This window comes from Callorhinus ursinus, unplaced genomic scaffold (genome assembly GCF_003265705.2).
Source record: "Callorhinus ursinus isolate GAN/ISIS: 27379988/994484 unplaced genomic scaffold, GSC_fseal_2.0 scaffold25, whole genome shotgun sequence".
NCBI lineage: Eukaryota > Metazoa > Chordata > Mammalia > Carnivora > Otariidae > Callorhinus > Callorhinus ursinus.
Window position 1 is genome coordinate 22216325 of NW_027397087.1, and position 14591 is coordinate 22230915.

At 36.2% G+C, this 14591-nt stretch overlaps 2 protein-coding genes across 4 annotated transcripts in view; one reads left to right on the top strand and one right to left on the bottom strand.

The window, feature by feature from the left end:
- TEX9 (testis expressed 9) overlaps positions 1-14591 on the top strand; it is a 90510-nt gene that overhangs the window by 66612 nt on the left and 9307 nt on the right. Inside the window, exon 13 of one of the 3 annotated variants that reach the window (XM_025884179.2) lies at positions 3891-4635. The exons of 1 other annotated variant lie outside the window; for it this stretch is intronic. The gene's annotated coding sequence lies outside the window, so the exon portion shown is untranslated. Of the gene's footprint in view, positions 1-10; positions 2642-3890; positions 4636-14591 lie in introns of those variants that run through there. One more of the 3 variants, XM_073877055.1, reaches the window with a different exon arrangement.
- MNS1 (meiosis specific nuclear structural 1) overlaps positions 1-14591 on the bottom strand; it is a 40999-nt gene that overhangs the window by 3315 nt on the left and 23093 nt on the right. Inside the window, exons 4-8 of the mRNA XM_025884177.2 lie at positions 14285-14387; positions 11619-11848; positions 10618-10834; positions 10408-10515; positions 4629-4886 (exon numbers count right to left, since the gene is read on the bottom strand). Coding sequence (XP_025739962.1) covers positions 4629-4886; positions 10408-10515; positions 10618-10834; positions 11619-11848; positions 14285-14387 — 916 coding nt within the window. The remainder of the gene's footprint in view (positions 1-4628; positions 4887-10407; positions 10516-10617; positions 10835-11618; positions 11849-14284; positions 14388-14591) is intronic.

Genomic DNA, 14591 nt, shown 5'->3' on the forward strand with positions numbered 1-14591 from the left:
AAACATGAAGGGGGAAGATCCAACTTAGACCATGAAGATAAAGACTATACCCTGTAGAAGCCACAGTGAAAAGCTAGGCTGAACCTGGTTCCTGAAGACTGAAAAAGCCTCCATCCAGCCCTGAATTGCCTATCTTTAGACTTTTATGTGGGAGAATAAACTCCCCCTATCTACTAAGCCACTATTAATTTGGTACTCTGTACCTGTAGCCAAACCTAATCCTAACTGTTCTGTTCCTTACAAAAAGGAGATGCAAGAAAGTTCTATGGTGTTTGGAGGAAAGCTCACTTGTTAGGTTTTTGTCCAATGATGTACAGTCTCTAATTTGGGTAGAATACAAGATTTCTCTTCTTAGGATGTGGTAAACACATTAAATATCCTAATAAACATTTTTATAGTAAATTAGGATAAAGAGTATGGAAAAGTCTGAATCAATTTGTCCATTTAGAACAAATTCTGCATAGCTGGTAGTAGGAAACTATTTCCTGGGGAGTTTCAGATTTTTGTCTGACTAACCATATGAATTTTTTAGAGCTAGACAGAATTGTAGATACTACTTTAGGAATATCTCTAAAGGGGCGCCTGGGTGGCTGAGTTGTTCAGCGTCTGCCTTCAGCTTGGGTCGTGGTCCCAGGGTCCTAGGATCGAGCCCCGCATGGGGCTCCCTGCTCAGCAGGAGTCTGCTTCTCCCTCTCCCACTCCCCCTGCTTGTGTTCCCTCTCTTGCTGTGTCTCTCTCTGTCAAATGAATAAAACCTTTAAAAAAAAAAAAAGTATCTCTAAAATCTAAAAAAACAGTTACAGCCTTATAGGATTAGAAAGGAATGGGGGATTAAAATCGTAAAAATCCACCCTTGCCCTTGGGACGTGACCCAGTCTCACGGACGCTTGAAGCACACAGCTTCATACTAGGAATATTTACATTAGAGAAAATTAAGATAAATTGTTTGAAGTATCTATGCTTTAGGTAGTTTTATCTGATTTCCATTTACAGTTGTCTTGCTAACTTTTCTAGGAGCTTTCTAATTAGCTCTGTAAGCTGTGAGATGGGATGGTTCGTCACTGTTTCTACCTCTTTCTAGGCAAAGAGTATTCAAAGCCTTCTGATCAGTTTCAAAAGCCTTCTAATTTTCATCCTCCTTGACTGCTCTGCTTGTTTGACAGTGTTGTTCACCCTCACTGAATCAACAAACATTATTTTCCACATGCTAGGCAAAATGCTAGGTGTTTATAGGTTAACCCTTAAAGGTTAGAGTAAATCATGATTGGTTTATATCAAAGCTAAGGAATTGGGATTTAATGCTGCAATCCACTTAAGTTTAAGCAGGAGGAAGACATAATGAGTTTTTTTAAACCCATAGTAACTAGTGGCAGATGGACTGGAGAACAGTAGATGACCATTTCAGTAGTCCACAGGAATGGTATTAAATGTCTGAACTAAGTTATGAAGAAAAGAAACTGGATGTAAGACTTATTGCTGAGGTGAAGTCAATAGAATTTGGTGGCTGACTAAAAATTACTAGATAGGAATGAGTAAAAATCCAGGAATGATTCCAAGGTCATAGACACGGGTGACCAACTGAATATGTGGTCTTTAACCAAGACTCAGGCTACAGAAATTGGAAAAGGTTTGTCTGGAATGTTCACTTTTGGAAATCTAAATTCTAAGGCACCTACAATATTTCCAACTATGTCATTTAGACATCTGGAAGTATGGCAACAGAACTATGGCGTGAAATAAGTAAGAATAGAGGAGAGCCAAAGTATCCCAACACCTCATGGAGCAGGCAAAAGACAGAGCTGATCTCTCTTGGTTTTCTGTGATATACCATCCAGATTCTTTTGCCTTTCTAACCATCTCTTGGTCTTGTCATTGTTTTTTTCCTCCTCCTCCTCCTCCTCCTCCCAAATAAGAATGTTCGCCAAGACTTGATTGGCCCCCTTATTGTTTCTCATAATATATTCTTTGGAGGGATCATTTTAGCTTGAACCTCTCTCTCTGTGCTACTTAATGCCAGATATGTATTTCTAGGAAAATTTGATCTAAGCTTTGCTCCTCTGGGTCAAATGCCTTCAGGATATTTTCAATTTGCATTTCTGTTTCAAACCCACCATGATTAAAACTGAAGTAATTATATCTTTTTGTTCCACCTCAGAACATAACAGCACTTGGTATTTGAGTTTCTCATATTTGAAACCTTAGAGTTATTTTGACTCCTTCCTCCACTCTACCCTACATGGTCCAAAAAAGTCATACCAGTCTCCTCTTCCTTTCAAAATATTAAACTCTTCCCTTTCTTGCTTCTTCCACTGCTCTGTGAACCTATTCCAGGTCCTCATCACCTCTTTCTTGAATTACTACCTTCTCCTCTTGCTAAAGACCATGTTATGATCACTAATTTCCTATTGTATCATATCTAAACTCCTTTGCCTATCATTCAAATTTCTCATTGTGGTAATTCCATATGTTGCCAACTTAGAAAAGCCTTCTGCTTTTATTCATCTTTTATGTATTTCCAAGTAAACCCACATGGTTCTACCATAAATGTACAGTTGACCCGTGAACACAGGTTTGAACTGCACAGGTTCCCTTACCTGTAATTTTTTTTTCAATAAATACAGTACTATAAATGTATTTTCTCTTACGATTTTCTTAAAAATGTTTTCTCTAGCTTACTTTAAGAAAGCAGGATGTAAGGGCACCTGGGTGGCTCAGATGGTTAGGCGTCTGCCTTCGGCTCAGGTCATGATCCCAGGGTCCTGGGATCGAGTCCCGCATCGGGCTCCCTGCTCCTTGGGAGCCTGCTTCTCCCTCTGCTTCTCTCCCTCTCTCTCTCCCTCTGTCCCTCATGAATAAATAAATAAAATATTTAAAAAAAAAAAAAAGAAAGCAGGATGTAATACATATATAAAATAAGTGCTAATTGAATCTTTATGTTATCAGTAAGGCTTCTGGTCCTCAGTAGGCTATTAGTTAAGTTTTGGGGGAGTCAAAAGTTAAATGTGGATTTCTGACTGGGGGAGGGGTCAGCACCCCAAGCCCTGTGCTGTTCATGGGTCAACTGTATTGCACAATTAGTAAATTACAACTAGCAAATTCTATATATGTTTACATTGTACATTTAAGAAATGTATTCTTAGTATAATTTTATATATAATCGAGTCTTTTGGGAATCTATACCCTATTTTTTGCACTACCCTAGAAGCTACCAGAATTAACTTTTATTTATTTTGGTTCCCTCACCAACACTCAGCAGAATGCATAGCAGGTCAGTATCTGTTGATTACAAGAATATCTCGAGATTTCTTCCTGTCCACCCATACAGAAAAAGGTCATCATTACGATAGTTAACTTATTAATCCCCACTCTGCCACTTGCTGTGAAACCTTGAGCAATATATGTATCATCTCTCTATGCTCATTTTCCACATCCTTAAAATAGGGGTAGAACAGTACCTAACTCACAGGCTGAAAGTTTAAAGTTATCACTTTGCTTGTAATGAGCTTAGAATAGCGAATGACACGTTAAACGCTCAATAAATGTTTGTTGTTAACCGCTCCCACTTCTATTAATTAAAAATAGATACATATGCCTAATCTGCACTCTTCATATTTAGAGCTGTTCATGTTTACAAACCACTTATATATTATCTTATTTGGTTCTCAAAGCTCAACGAACTAGTGAGGCAGATTACATAAGTATTATTTCAGGTTTATGAATGAAACATAAAATAGAAAAATCGATGTGTCCAAAGGCACAAACCTAGTTCCCTCTCCAACTCCGAAATCTACATTGCCAACTAAGAAATCTCCCCCTGGGGCCTCAGAATCGATACACACAAGATGGAATTATCTCCCCCCTTGAAATCTATTTCTCTTTGTTTTCGCTAGGACCTTACCCCCTCACTGAAGCTGGAGCAACAGTATTATTTAGCAGAAGCAGCAGCCATAATCCTCTCCCCACTCCGGACCTAACTGGCCACCAAGCACCATTGAGTCTATCTCCCTCGCGTCTCAGGTGGCACCCTTCTCCATCTGCACGGCCTTTCCCCACCTATCACAGACTTACCATGGTAATGTCCTAACTGGTCTCCCGGTCTCCGGTCTTACTCCCCTCATGTCTCCCCCCAGTACCCCTCCTCAAGTCATCTTTCCAAGGGCAGAACTTACCGTGTAGCTTACCTAATTCTTCAGTGGGTACCTCTGGATAAAGTCACTTTCCTTAAAATAGCACCCAGTGCATTCATGACCTGTGTCCTCTCTACCACACCAAGATGCCCATACCTGTGTGATTCTTATCACGTGTACTTGGCCTGTCTTTCTAATGACTGCTTTTATATATTTTCTTTAACCAAGACCATAACCTCCTAGATATCGTGGACTTAGTTGTACTTATGTTCTCAACACCAGCCAACCAGTGTGTAGCACCATAGAAAGCATCAATAAATATATTCTAGATGCATTAATAAATGATTGGTCAGAAAATATCTACACCATATAATTAGTCAACAGATATCTAACAGCATCTGGCACATACAAGGGTCTCAGTTAAATGTTTAGTGCAGAAACGGACGAGCAGCTGATTGTTGGTTCAGTGACAATAACAAAAAAGACAACACTTTTTCTTACTTTGTCTGCAAGGAACTGGTTGCGACGCTCTTCAATGAGTTTTTCCACAGCCCTCCTGTGTTCTAGTTGCTTCATTCTTTGTTTCTGAGCATTCATCAGTTCTATCCGATCATCCTCAGCAAGCTTAGCTAGCATTGCCTTTCTAAAGGTCTCCTCTTCCTCTTTTGCAGCCTGGAGTACTAATTCCTTCAGGGCCATTTGTTCTATAAAATTTTGCTTCAACTCCTTTTGCTTTCTCAATTTCTCTTCTGCTTCCTCCTAAACAACAATCCATATAAAGATTAATTCTGTAACTGTTTCTTTACAGCAGATTTATAAAGAAAGGGTGAAGAGAATTTGCTTGAGTGCAGTGTTACAAGATGAAATAAAACTGAAAAATTAAGCCTTTTCAGGATGACACTTTTCCCCGTCCTTTTAAGACTCGTTGGAATAAAGGACATGTTACCTCTGGATTGCCTTCTTTTATTTTTAAATTTTAATTTGTATATATTTTGGAAGGAGCTGATATAAAAACTTTTTTGCACACCTGAAGTTATTAAATCTGTGGTCTGTGAAATTTGTACCCCCTAGAATCATTCTAGAATCTTGCCTGAAACTGTGGTTCCGATCACAGGTAAATATTTTTCAGAATAAGAACCTAGAAATGACAATCACAAGTTTCTTGGGAAAATTCAAATTTACTTGGAGCAGTTAAGGTCTTTTCCTACAAGCTTTAATTTTCCTAACATTTCATTAATAAAAAATTTCAAACATATTGGAAAAATGTTTACAATGACCACCCATCTAACACCTACATTCTATGGATAACATTTTACTACTCTGTTTTATTGTCTATCCGATTAGGACTGATGTAAATTTTAATTCCTTCTCAACTGTAACCAGCCATGCCTAATTCTAACACAATTTCCAGGAGGTAAGCCGTATCCTCAGGGCATTCAAAATATTGCCTTAAGAACAGCTGTATGGGCAGGGCTTTTATAGGTAACACAAACTATAAGGGATTTACCACAGGCCAGCAGGAGGCATAGAGAACCTCCAAGAGGGCCAGGGAACCAGCTGCCATCTTGGTTACCATTTATTTTTGGTAGAGTTAACCATCATGGCTCAAATTCCATGATGGTAACTCTACCAAAACTACACCCCATGATCGGTCTTCTACGTGTGACTGCAACTTCACTTTGTCCACTTCTATCTTCACACCTTGAGGTGGGGGGATAACTTAGGAGATAACTTAGGTCCTATGAAGAATTCTAGCTAAAAGAAGAGAAATGTGGTTTCAACTTTATAGTCTTTATAATAAAGTAAGACAAAAAGGATAGGAGTGGGTTTTAAGTGAGTCAATCTGGAATATCAGTTATAGTAACCTTTTCATTATCTTGAATATTCAACCTCTTTTTCCTCACTTATCTCTATCTAATTGGTTCAAATCCCACCTCCAGAAAGCCTTTTCCAATCACTCTAATTCCTACATATCTGTCTTTTGGACCTTTGATACCATTTAATTTTCCCAACATTTAATTTTATTTCATATGCCCATGCCTTATCTCCTCAGGAAGAATAAATTCCTACAGGGCATATTTTTTTATTATTTTATATATCATATCTATTATTTTACTTTGGGATGCTGGCCACAGTGTTTTTATGATATTATATTTTGTGTTCATCTGCCATGTAAGCTATACAAGTCAGAGGGCTCAGTGACGGCAGATATGATCTCAGCTTAGAATTCCTCCAGAGCTTAGCACAGTACCTTGCACACAGAAAACACACACTGAACCAAATGAACTGTGCACATCTCCTGGCATCCATCTCCCATACAAATTTTAGTCTGATGCAATCAGTGGTAAAGACATCTGGCTAAAACTCAGGGAAGTGTTAGCAAAACAAAACACAATTCATTATTTTTTTTTTTCTACTAGAAAAATATTCCTGAACTCTTTGATCTGTCTGGATCAGGATTTTATATATATATGTAATATGGACTACATAATTTTACAACCCATATTATGGTTTAAGAAATAGCTATTCACTGAAGGTTTGAAATAATTTGCTATAAAACTAACTCTGATCTGTAAACTTTTAGAGGTATCTTGGTCTGGGTTCTCCTCTGAAAGCAGAGCCTTAGACAAATATTTGTGTATACATATTTCATGAGAGAAGAAGATCTCAGGAAGCAGCAGCAAGGGACAAGCAGAGAGAAATAGGGAAGGAAGAAAAGTCAACACATGGGGGCATCACTGACCTGGTTACTGTGTGGGCAGCTGTGGCTTAATCCTGCTAGGACCTTGTGAGGAATGCGCGGAGCACCTTTCAAGTCTGTCCCAAAGGTTGACAGGAAGCAGCATTCAGCCCTTAATTTCTGTCCCCTGTTGGCTGAGGGATGCCCCAGAGGGTGTTAACTCCCACCAGCCCCCACCACCACACTTGAGGAAACTGTCAGCAGAGTCAGTGTAAGCCCCCACAAGTGTTCTCCACAGCTGTCACTGAAACCAAACGTGGGGCTAAGAGGGTATGAGGCAGGCCAAGAAAAGCTTTTCATAGAGGATATATCCTTGTTGATCTTATTTTGTCTGCTTTTTCCACATTTTTTGAAATCACTATATTTTTAATGCAGAAGATTGTGCCATGAATATTTTCCCCATTTTAGGAGTATACAGTTGAATGACCCTTTCACTATTTGTTTAAAAAGATTTATTTATTTTAGAGAGAGTGGAGGGGGGAGGGCAGAGAGAGAGGGAGAGAGAATCTTGAGCAGACTCCACACTATGCATGAAGCCCAATGTGGGGCTCCATCCCACGATCTCACAACCCTGAGACCACGACATGAGCTGAAACCAAGAGTCGCGCCCCACCTTTCACTATTTTCTAATCTTTTTCCTTTATAGACCCTTTAGTCCTTCTCGTTTTGGTTTTGCTTTTCTCTTTTAGTATGTTTTTCCAGAGTATAAGCTTTGCCCCCCAATACTAAGTAATTGGATTAATTAATGCTAATGTGTTTTCCTGGCTTTTAGGAAATTTCCTCTTGAATCTTTATGATTTCCTTCCATATTCTTGCCTCATATTTGAATTTGTATTGTTTATCTAAGTTACTGAGTTGGCTGCCTAGATAAGTTTTACCAATGTTTCTTGTTTAATAATTGCCTCAGAGATCAGTTTTATAAATCTGATAAGATTTTGATATGTAGTAATCTCATCCTCTTAATTACCTGCAGATTTCCTCTTCAACCAATAATTGAAAAGAGTATTTTTAGATTTTCAGTTAAAAGATGAAAATATAGTGGTGTTAAACACAATTTCCCCTTGTGTTATTCTAGTAAATTTTCCTTGGAGATTTAATAGCTTTTAAAGTTATATACTTCAATGCAATGTTTCATAGAAAATTAAATGTTTACTCTGTAAAACCTTCATTATCAATTATACCTTTCATCTGTGATATCTGGGATTCATTTGATGTTCTCCTTATGTGATGATGACCTTGCCTGTCTGCTTCATTTGTTCATATATACCTGTTATGCCTTCATCCATCATTTTATTCTTAACTTTTTTGGGTAATTTGATATTAGATATATATAAATTGATTACATTAAGTTGTTCTTAAAAAGAAATGTACATATTTTACATTCTTATATGCAGTTAATCATTAAGAATATACATGCAATTGGCTTTGATATCAATACTATGGTATCTATTTCCTCCTGATAAAACAGTATATCTAAAATCTGTTTTGATATAGCTGAAAAATATTGAAAATAATACTAATAGCTAACAATTTACTGTATATTGGCTATTCATATATTTGTTTTATGAAATGTTTGTTGACTTCTTGTTCATGAAAAAAACTGGGTTCTTTATATCCTATTATTGAGTTATACACATTCTTTCTATATTCTGAATAAAAAGTTTTTGTAAGATACACGTAGGGAATGGGTATTAAAGAAGGCACATACTGCATGGAGCACTGGGTGTTATACGCAAACAATGAATCATGGAACACTACATCGAAAACTAATGATGTAATGTATGGTGATTAACATAATAAAAAAACTAATGATGTATGGTGATTAACATAACATAATAAAATTTAAAAAAAAAGATACATGTAGGGAATACTGTTTCCCAGACTGTGGCTTACATTTACATTTTCCTAAGTGTTAGGAAGTTATTAGTTTTGATGAAACCCAATTTCTAACTTTTTCCTTTATGGGTCATGCCTTTTTTAGCCTACTAAAAAATCTTCACCCTTCTCAAGGTCATAAAGTCTTTCTGCTATGTTTTCTTCTAGAAATTTTGTAGTTTCAGTTTTTTTGTCTCATTCATTTAATTTTTGTATATAATAAGACAGAAATAATAAGCTGGAGGGCAGGGGAAATAGGAAGAGGTTGGTGAAAGGGTACAAAGTTCAGCTATAAGATGAGTAAGGTCTGAGGATCTAATGTAAAACACAGTGACTATAGTTAATAATACTGTATTGTATAACTGAAATTTGCTAAGAGTAGAACTTAAATGCTCTCATCAAAAAGATAAATATGTGAGGTGATAGAAGATGTTAATTAACTAGATGGAGAGAATCATTTCCCAATGTAAACATAAATCACCATAATGTATACTTTAAATATCTTACAATTTTATATGTCAATTATACTTCAAGAAAGCTGATATTAAAAGTCGGTGAACTAGAAAAACCAAAAGCAGATCACAGATATAAATGTAAAAGTAAAAAGGTTTTAGAAAAAAAATTCTTCAGGATTTAGGCAAAAACTTCCTAGAACTGATGTCAAATTATAATCTATAAAAATTAAAATTGGTAAACTGGACCTCACAGAAACTGAAAACATTTGCTTGGAGAAAGACCCTGTTAAGAAGATGAAAAGACGAGCTACAGACTAAGAGAAAATATATGTAAACCTACACACCTGACAAAGGACTAGCATCTAGAATACATAAAGAACTCTCAAAACTCTACAATAAATGAATAAGCAACCCAATTAGAAAACTGGCAAGTCATCCTGACTTGAGGTCAGGATATGGTATTATTCAACACTATATTCTGTGGTTTTCTACTTATTCTATATACTAATGAGAAGGAATATTGAAATCCTCAACTATAATTACAGATTTGTTTCTTTCTCTTTTCAGTTTTATTTCATCCATTTTGAAGCTTTATTTAGGTTCATCCACCTTTAGGGCTGTTATATCCTCTAGATGAATCTACCCTTATTAGCATCATGATTTCCACCCTAACTTGCTTTTGATTAGTGTTTAGTATATCTCTCTCCAGCCTTTTGTTTTTAAACTATATGTCTTCCTTTAAATTGTGTTTCTTATAGATAAAACAGTTGAATCACGCCTTTTATGCTGTTAACTGCTGCCTAGGTCTAGCTTTTTTTATCCAGCCTGAAAATTCTTCTTCTAATTTTAGTGGGTTTTTGTTTTGTTTTGTTTTAAAAGCTTTTATTTACTTATCTGAGAGAGAGAGAGAGAGAGAGGGAGAGAGAGCACAAGCAGGGGGAGGGGCAGAAGGAAGGGGAGACGCAGGCTCTCCACTGAGCAGGGAACCCGATGTGGGGCTCAATCCCAGGACCCCGGGATCATGACCTGAGCCAAAGGCAGATGCTTAACCGACTGAGCCACCCAGGCACTCCTAATTTTAGTGTTTATACTATTTATACATAATGTAATTACCAATATGGTTGGGTTTAGATCTACCGTTTTTCTACTGCTTCATCTCAAAATGATATTCTTCTCTATGTTAATCATTCTTTCCATTTCCAAAACTTACTTTTAGTTTCATCTTATGTATTTCAGCTTGTTCTTCCTGGTATAATTCTTGTCGCACTTGTTCCAAATCTTCACGTTGCCGCAGCATTTCTTCCAATTTCTGAGTCAGCTATTAAATTTTTAAAGAAACACACAAACATTAATCGGAAACAAATTCTATAAGAAGTATTTCAGAATTTCTCTAGTGTTAAAGAAGTGGTTATTTTAATACCATGTTCTGAAGCTGTAGCTTTTTTTCCTCATTTTCTTGAACTTTTGTCATCCGATCTTCTTCTCTTTGTTGCTGCATGTTGGTGAATTCGATGATTTTTCTGTTTTCTTCTTCCATCTCCTCACGTTTCTTCTTTCTCCAGAGAGCCTGCTCTTTCTGAAACTCTTCTATATACCTTCGAGTTACATTCATTTTTTCTAACTTTTGTTGTCTTTCCCTAAAAAGCAATAGTGAGTGCCGTTTTATAGTAACAGAAATAATATTGAAAAATGTGTCATTTCCTTTGGTTGATAATAATGTGGGCAAAAACAGCTTTTCTTATTATTTATTTATTTGAGAGAGAGAGAGGGAGGGAGCACAAGGCGGGGAGGGACAGGGGAGGAGAATCTCGAGCAGACTCCCCATTGCGCGTGGAGCCTTACGTGGGGCTCAGTCTCACGACCCTGAGATCATGACCTGAGCCAAAATCAGGAGTCGGACGCTCAACTGACAGAGCCACCCAGGCGCCCCACAGCTTTTATACTTACAGTTTATTCATTCATTAACACCACAAACATTTTGAGTATCCACTATGTGCCACTAAATATAACGACAGGTATGAATATTCTGAGTAAAATACTACTTATACCTCTCCTCTAAACTGTTAAAGAAGTTTTATGCATCTCATTTCAGAAAGGCCAACAACCTGTTTACACAAGCCTAGCAGCACTCTCCACTTCAGCTGTCTGGCAAAGAAATGATCAGAATACAAGTCCTCTGGCACGATATGGGCATATTTAACAAAACAAAGGTTTAATCATTCTGTTACTTAATAAGCATTTGTTATCAGGTAATTATGCTTACAAAGATAAACAGGAGTTGATCTCAGTTTATATGACTGTAACATTTATTGAGGACTTACTATGTACTAGGCACTGTTCAGTTGCTTTACGTCTTCAAACAAGCTTAAGATAAATCGAATCTCAATGTTTAGGCATGTAAAGAAGCTGGGATAAACTTACAATTGATCTTCTTCATAGATTTTCCTAACAATTTCATCAATCATGAGTTTCTCTTTTAGTAACTGCTCATACGCTTCCTGCTTTTTCTTTTCTTGTTCTTCAAGTTGTTTCTCTAAATCAAGGTAATACTGTGCTTTTACTTTATTCCGTTTGTCTTCTGCAGCACTTTCTTCCTTAATTGCTCTCTCGTGTTCTTCCATCATGGTTTTAGCTATTTCAGCATCATGTTTCTGTTATTAAAACAAAATTCATCTTTCTGTTTTCAAATGTGAGCACAGTATAATAGAATATTTCTATTAATATGTAATGGAATATCATACAGCCTACTGCATAAAATATTTTCATCTGTCAAGATAAAAAGCTAAGGAAAGGTACTGTCACCTGAAGGGTTTGAATGATGAGTCCAAACCCTAAAGAGGCTTTCCCATTCCTTCAAGTAGGTCTCAAGGAAATACAGGATAAAGATAACTGATAACTCCACATTTGAAAAACAGCAAATAAAATTAGAAGTACTTTATTAATACTATGTTTAAAAAGCAGCAGTCCTCTTTTTCTTTTATTTAAAAGTTGATATAGGCAATTCTTAGCTCCACTGTGTATCAGCTGCCATTTACAGCAAGGATGGTACTCTTTTTCAGATAGGTCTACTATTAAACAGCTCTGAGCAACTCTTATGTCTCTCCCAGCCTAAACTTTTTCTTGCCACTGGCCTTTGAAGTCTGTCATTTCTCATTTATTAAATGCCCTTTATAATCACTTCAACTTAAAAGAGTCATATATACCACCGTGTCTGTTTTCTGTGGCTTTTAATTCACTCATTCAAGACCATTTCCTCTGAGTTAGAGACAATCTTGCTTCTTAACTAGGTTAAACCCCTTATTTGTTTTGAGCATTTTGAAATCATTAACCAAATAAGTTGTAAATTAAATATATTGAGGCAATTTTTATTACCTTTTACCATTATGATCACAATTCAAACACTAGAATGGTTAATAGCATCAGACAAGAAGAAACAGATTAAAATATGAATGCTGAATGCCATTCCTGATCTAATTGAAGCCTTTACCACATACACTATTAATATGACTTGACCAAAACACTTTTCTCTGCTTCTATTTTCTTATCACATGCTGTACTAGGTTCTTTAAAAAAATGTGAAATGATAAAAACATTTATGTACACATTGCTGTACACATAGAAATACAATATTCTCATTTCACAGATAAGGCTAAAGCTCAGAAAGACAGAACCCAAACTGGCACCTAGATATCTCGACACCTAGTCAAGAGCTAGGACTATTTCAGTTTAACTTTTATGGACCAATTTTATTTAGAAAATAGCGGCAATTCTTTAAGGAGTCAGATTAAAATGTACAGTTGCTTTGAGAAACCTCAAGTATCAGGGTAAAACTGCAAGCTACTAGCCAAAGAGTACATTGTTTACGTTCTACTTTATTTTTGCAAGCTTAGAAAAGAACTACATGGCTTAGGAAATGAAGTCTCCTCATTCTGTCCTACAACCCGTCTCACCAAAGGCAATCCCAGTCAGTAGCCGGCTGTGCAATCCCCCAGAGTTTTCCTATACTAACACACACGCATACACAGATCGCTAGGGCCAGCATCTCATCATATTAGATGCCTCTATCACACTGCACTGGTTAAGTATTTTGATATTATTCCTCTAATTGTATGTGTGTGTGAACATGTGTGTGTGTTGATATCTACACATAGGTTGATATACACATACAGGTTTAAAAAATAAAAATGGTCCGTGATACATATTACTCTCCAACTTGATTTTTCTGCAGCTTGCTTTTTTCTTTTTAACCTATAATATATTCAGACCAACTTTAAAAGCCAGAACATTTACCTCTACCTCTTCCCTTTAATAGCTGTATGACAGACATCTTTGAAAGGGATCTAGAAAAGAGGAAACTCTACCACCAAAATGCTCTACATAATAATAGAGAAACAAGAGAAAAGAACTTACAAGACCATGTAATATTGCAGTCAGACCTTTTCATCTACATCTAGCCTTTCCATGGGACCATGAGGGCTCACGTGATGGTATGATGGTTTAAAGTGTTAACTCAATAAACCCAATTCTACGTTTACTGTATAACACCACTGGTAAATGTGTCTGAAACTCTTTTGCCCAAGAATAACTCTTGCCCTGAACTTGGCAGTTATGTCAGGAGTTAGAAAGGGATAAAAATAGAAACAGGAGAAGAAGAGGTAGCTACTTAAAACACAGGCAAGTTTCCTGCCTAAAATTATAAAATATTTTAATTTTTAAAACATTTAACAACTACAAAATTTAATAACATTCTCAAATATTATTGATCACACTAACAACTTATACTGTATTGATTTGTCAAAGAATAATCAGTAAGAGACCACAAGGAATGCTTAGACTTACTGAGAATAGCTATTCATTCTAAACAGCAACCTCATTCTGTGTGCCTCCGAAAGGCTCTAATATTAAATTACTATTAAATAATCTATGAGTTCCCATGCCTTAAGGATCTTAAAAGTATAAAAGTATTTAAGAAACCTAGCAGTGTAAATTCTTTATAGTATGTGACAATTTTCACAAAATTGGTCTATTTTTGGTTTTCTAAATGAAGCTAAGAATATAGAAAACATAATGACCAGAAACATGATTACCATTTGCTCGTATTTAATGGCATCCTTCTCTGCAATCTGAGCTGCCCTTTCTTTATTCATGTAAGCTGCTTTTAATTTCTTCTCCAATTCTCTGAGCTCAATACTGTTTAAAAAAAAAAGACAGAAATTTATGATTGAGGACCATATTTCTTACTATTTTAAAGGTCTATATCTAAAATTTAAAAGAACTTTTTCCTAAATGTAAAAGATTTTTTTTTTGGTTTTTTTTTTTATTATGTTATGTTAATCACCATACATTACACATCAGTAGTTTTTGATGTAGTGTTCCATGATTGTTTGTGCATAA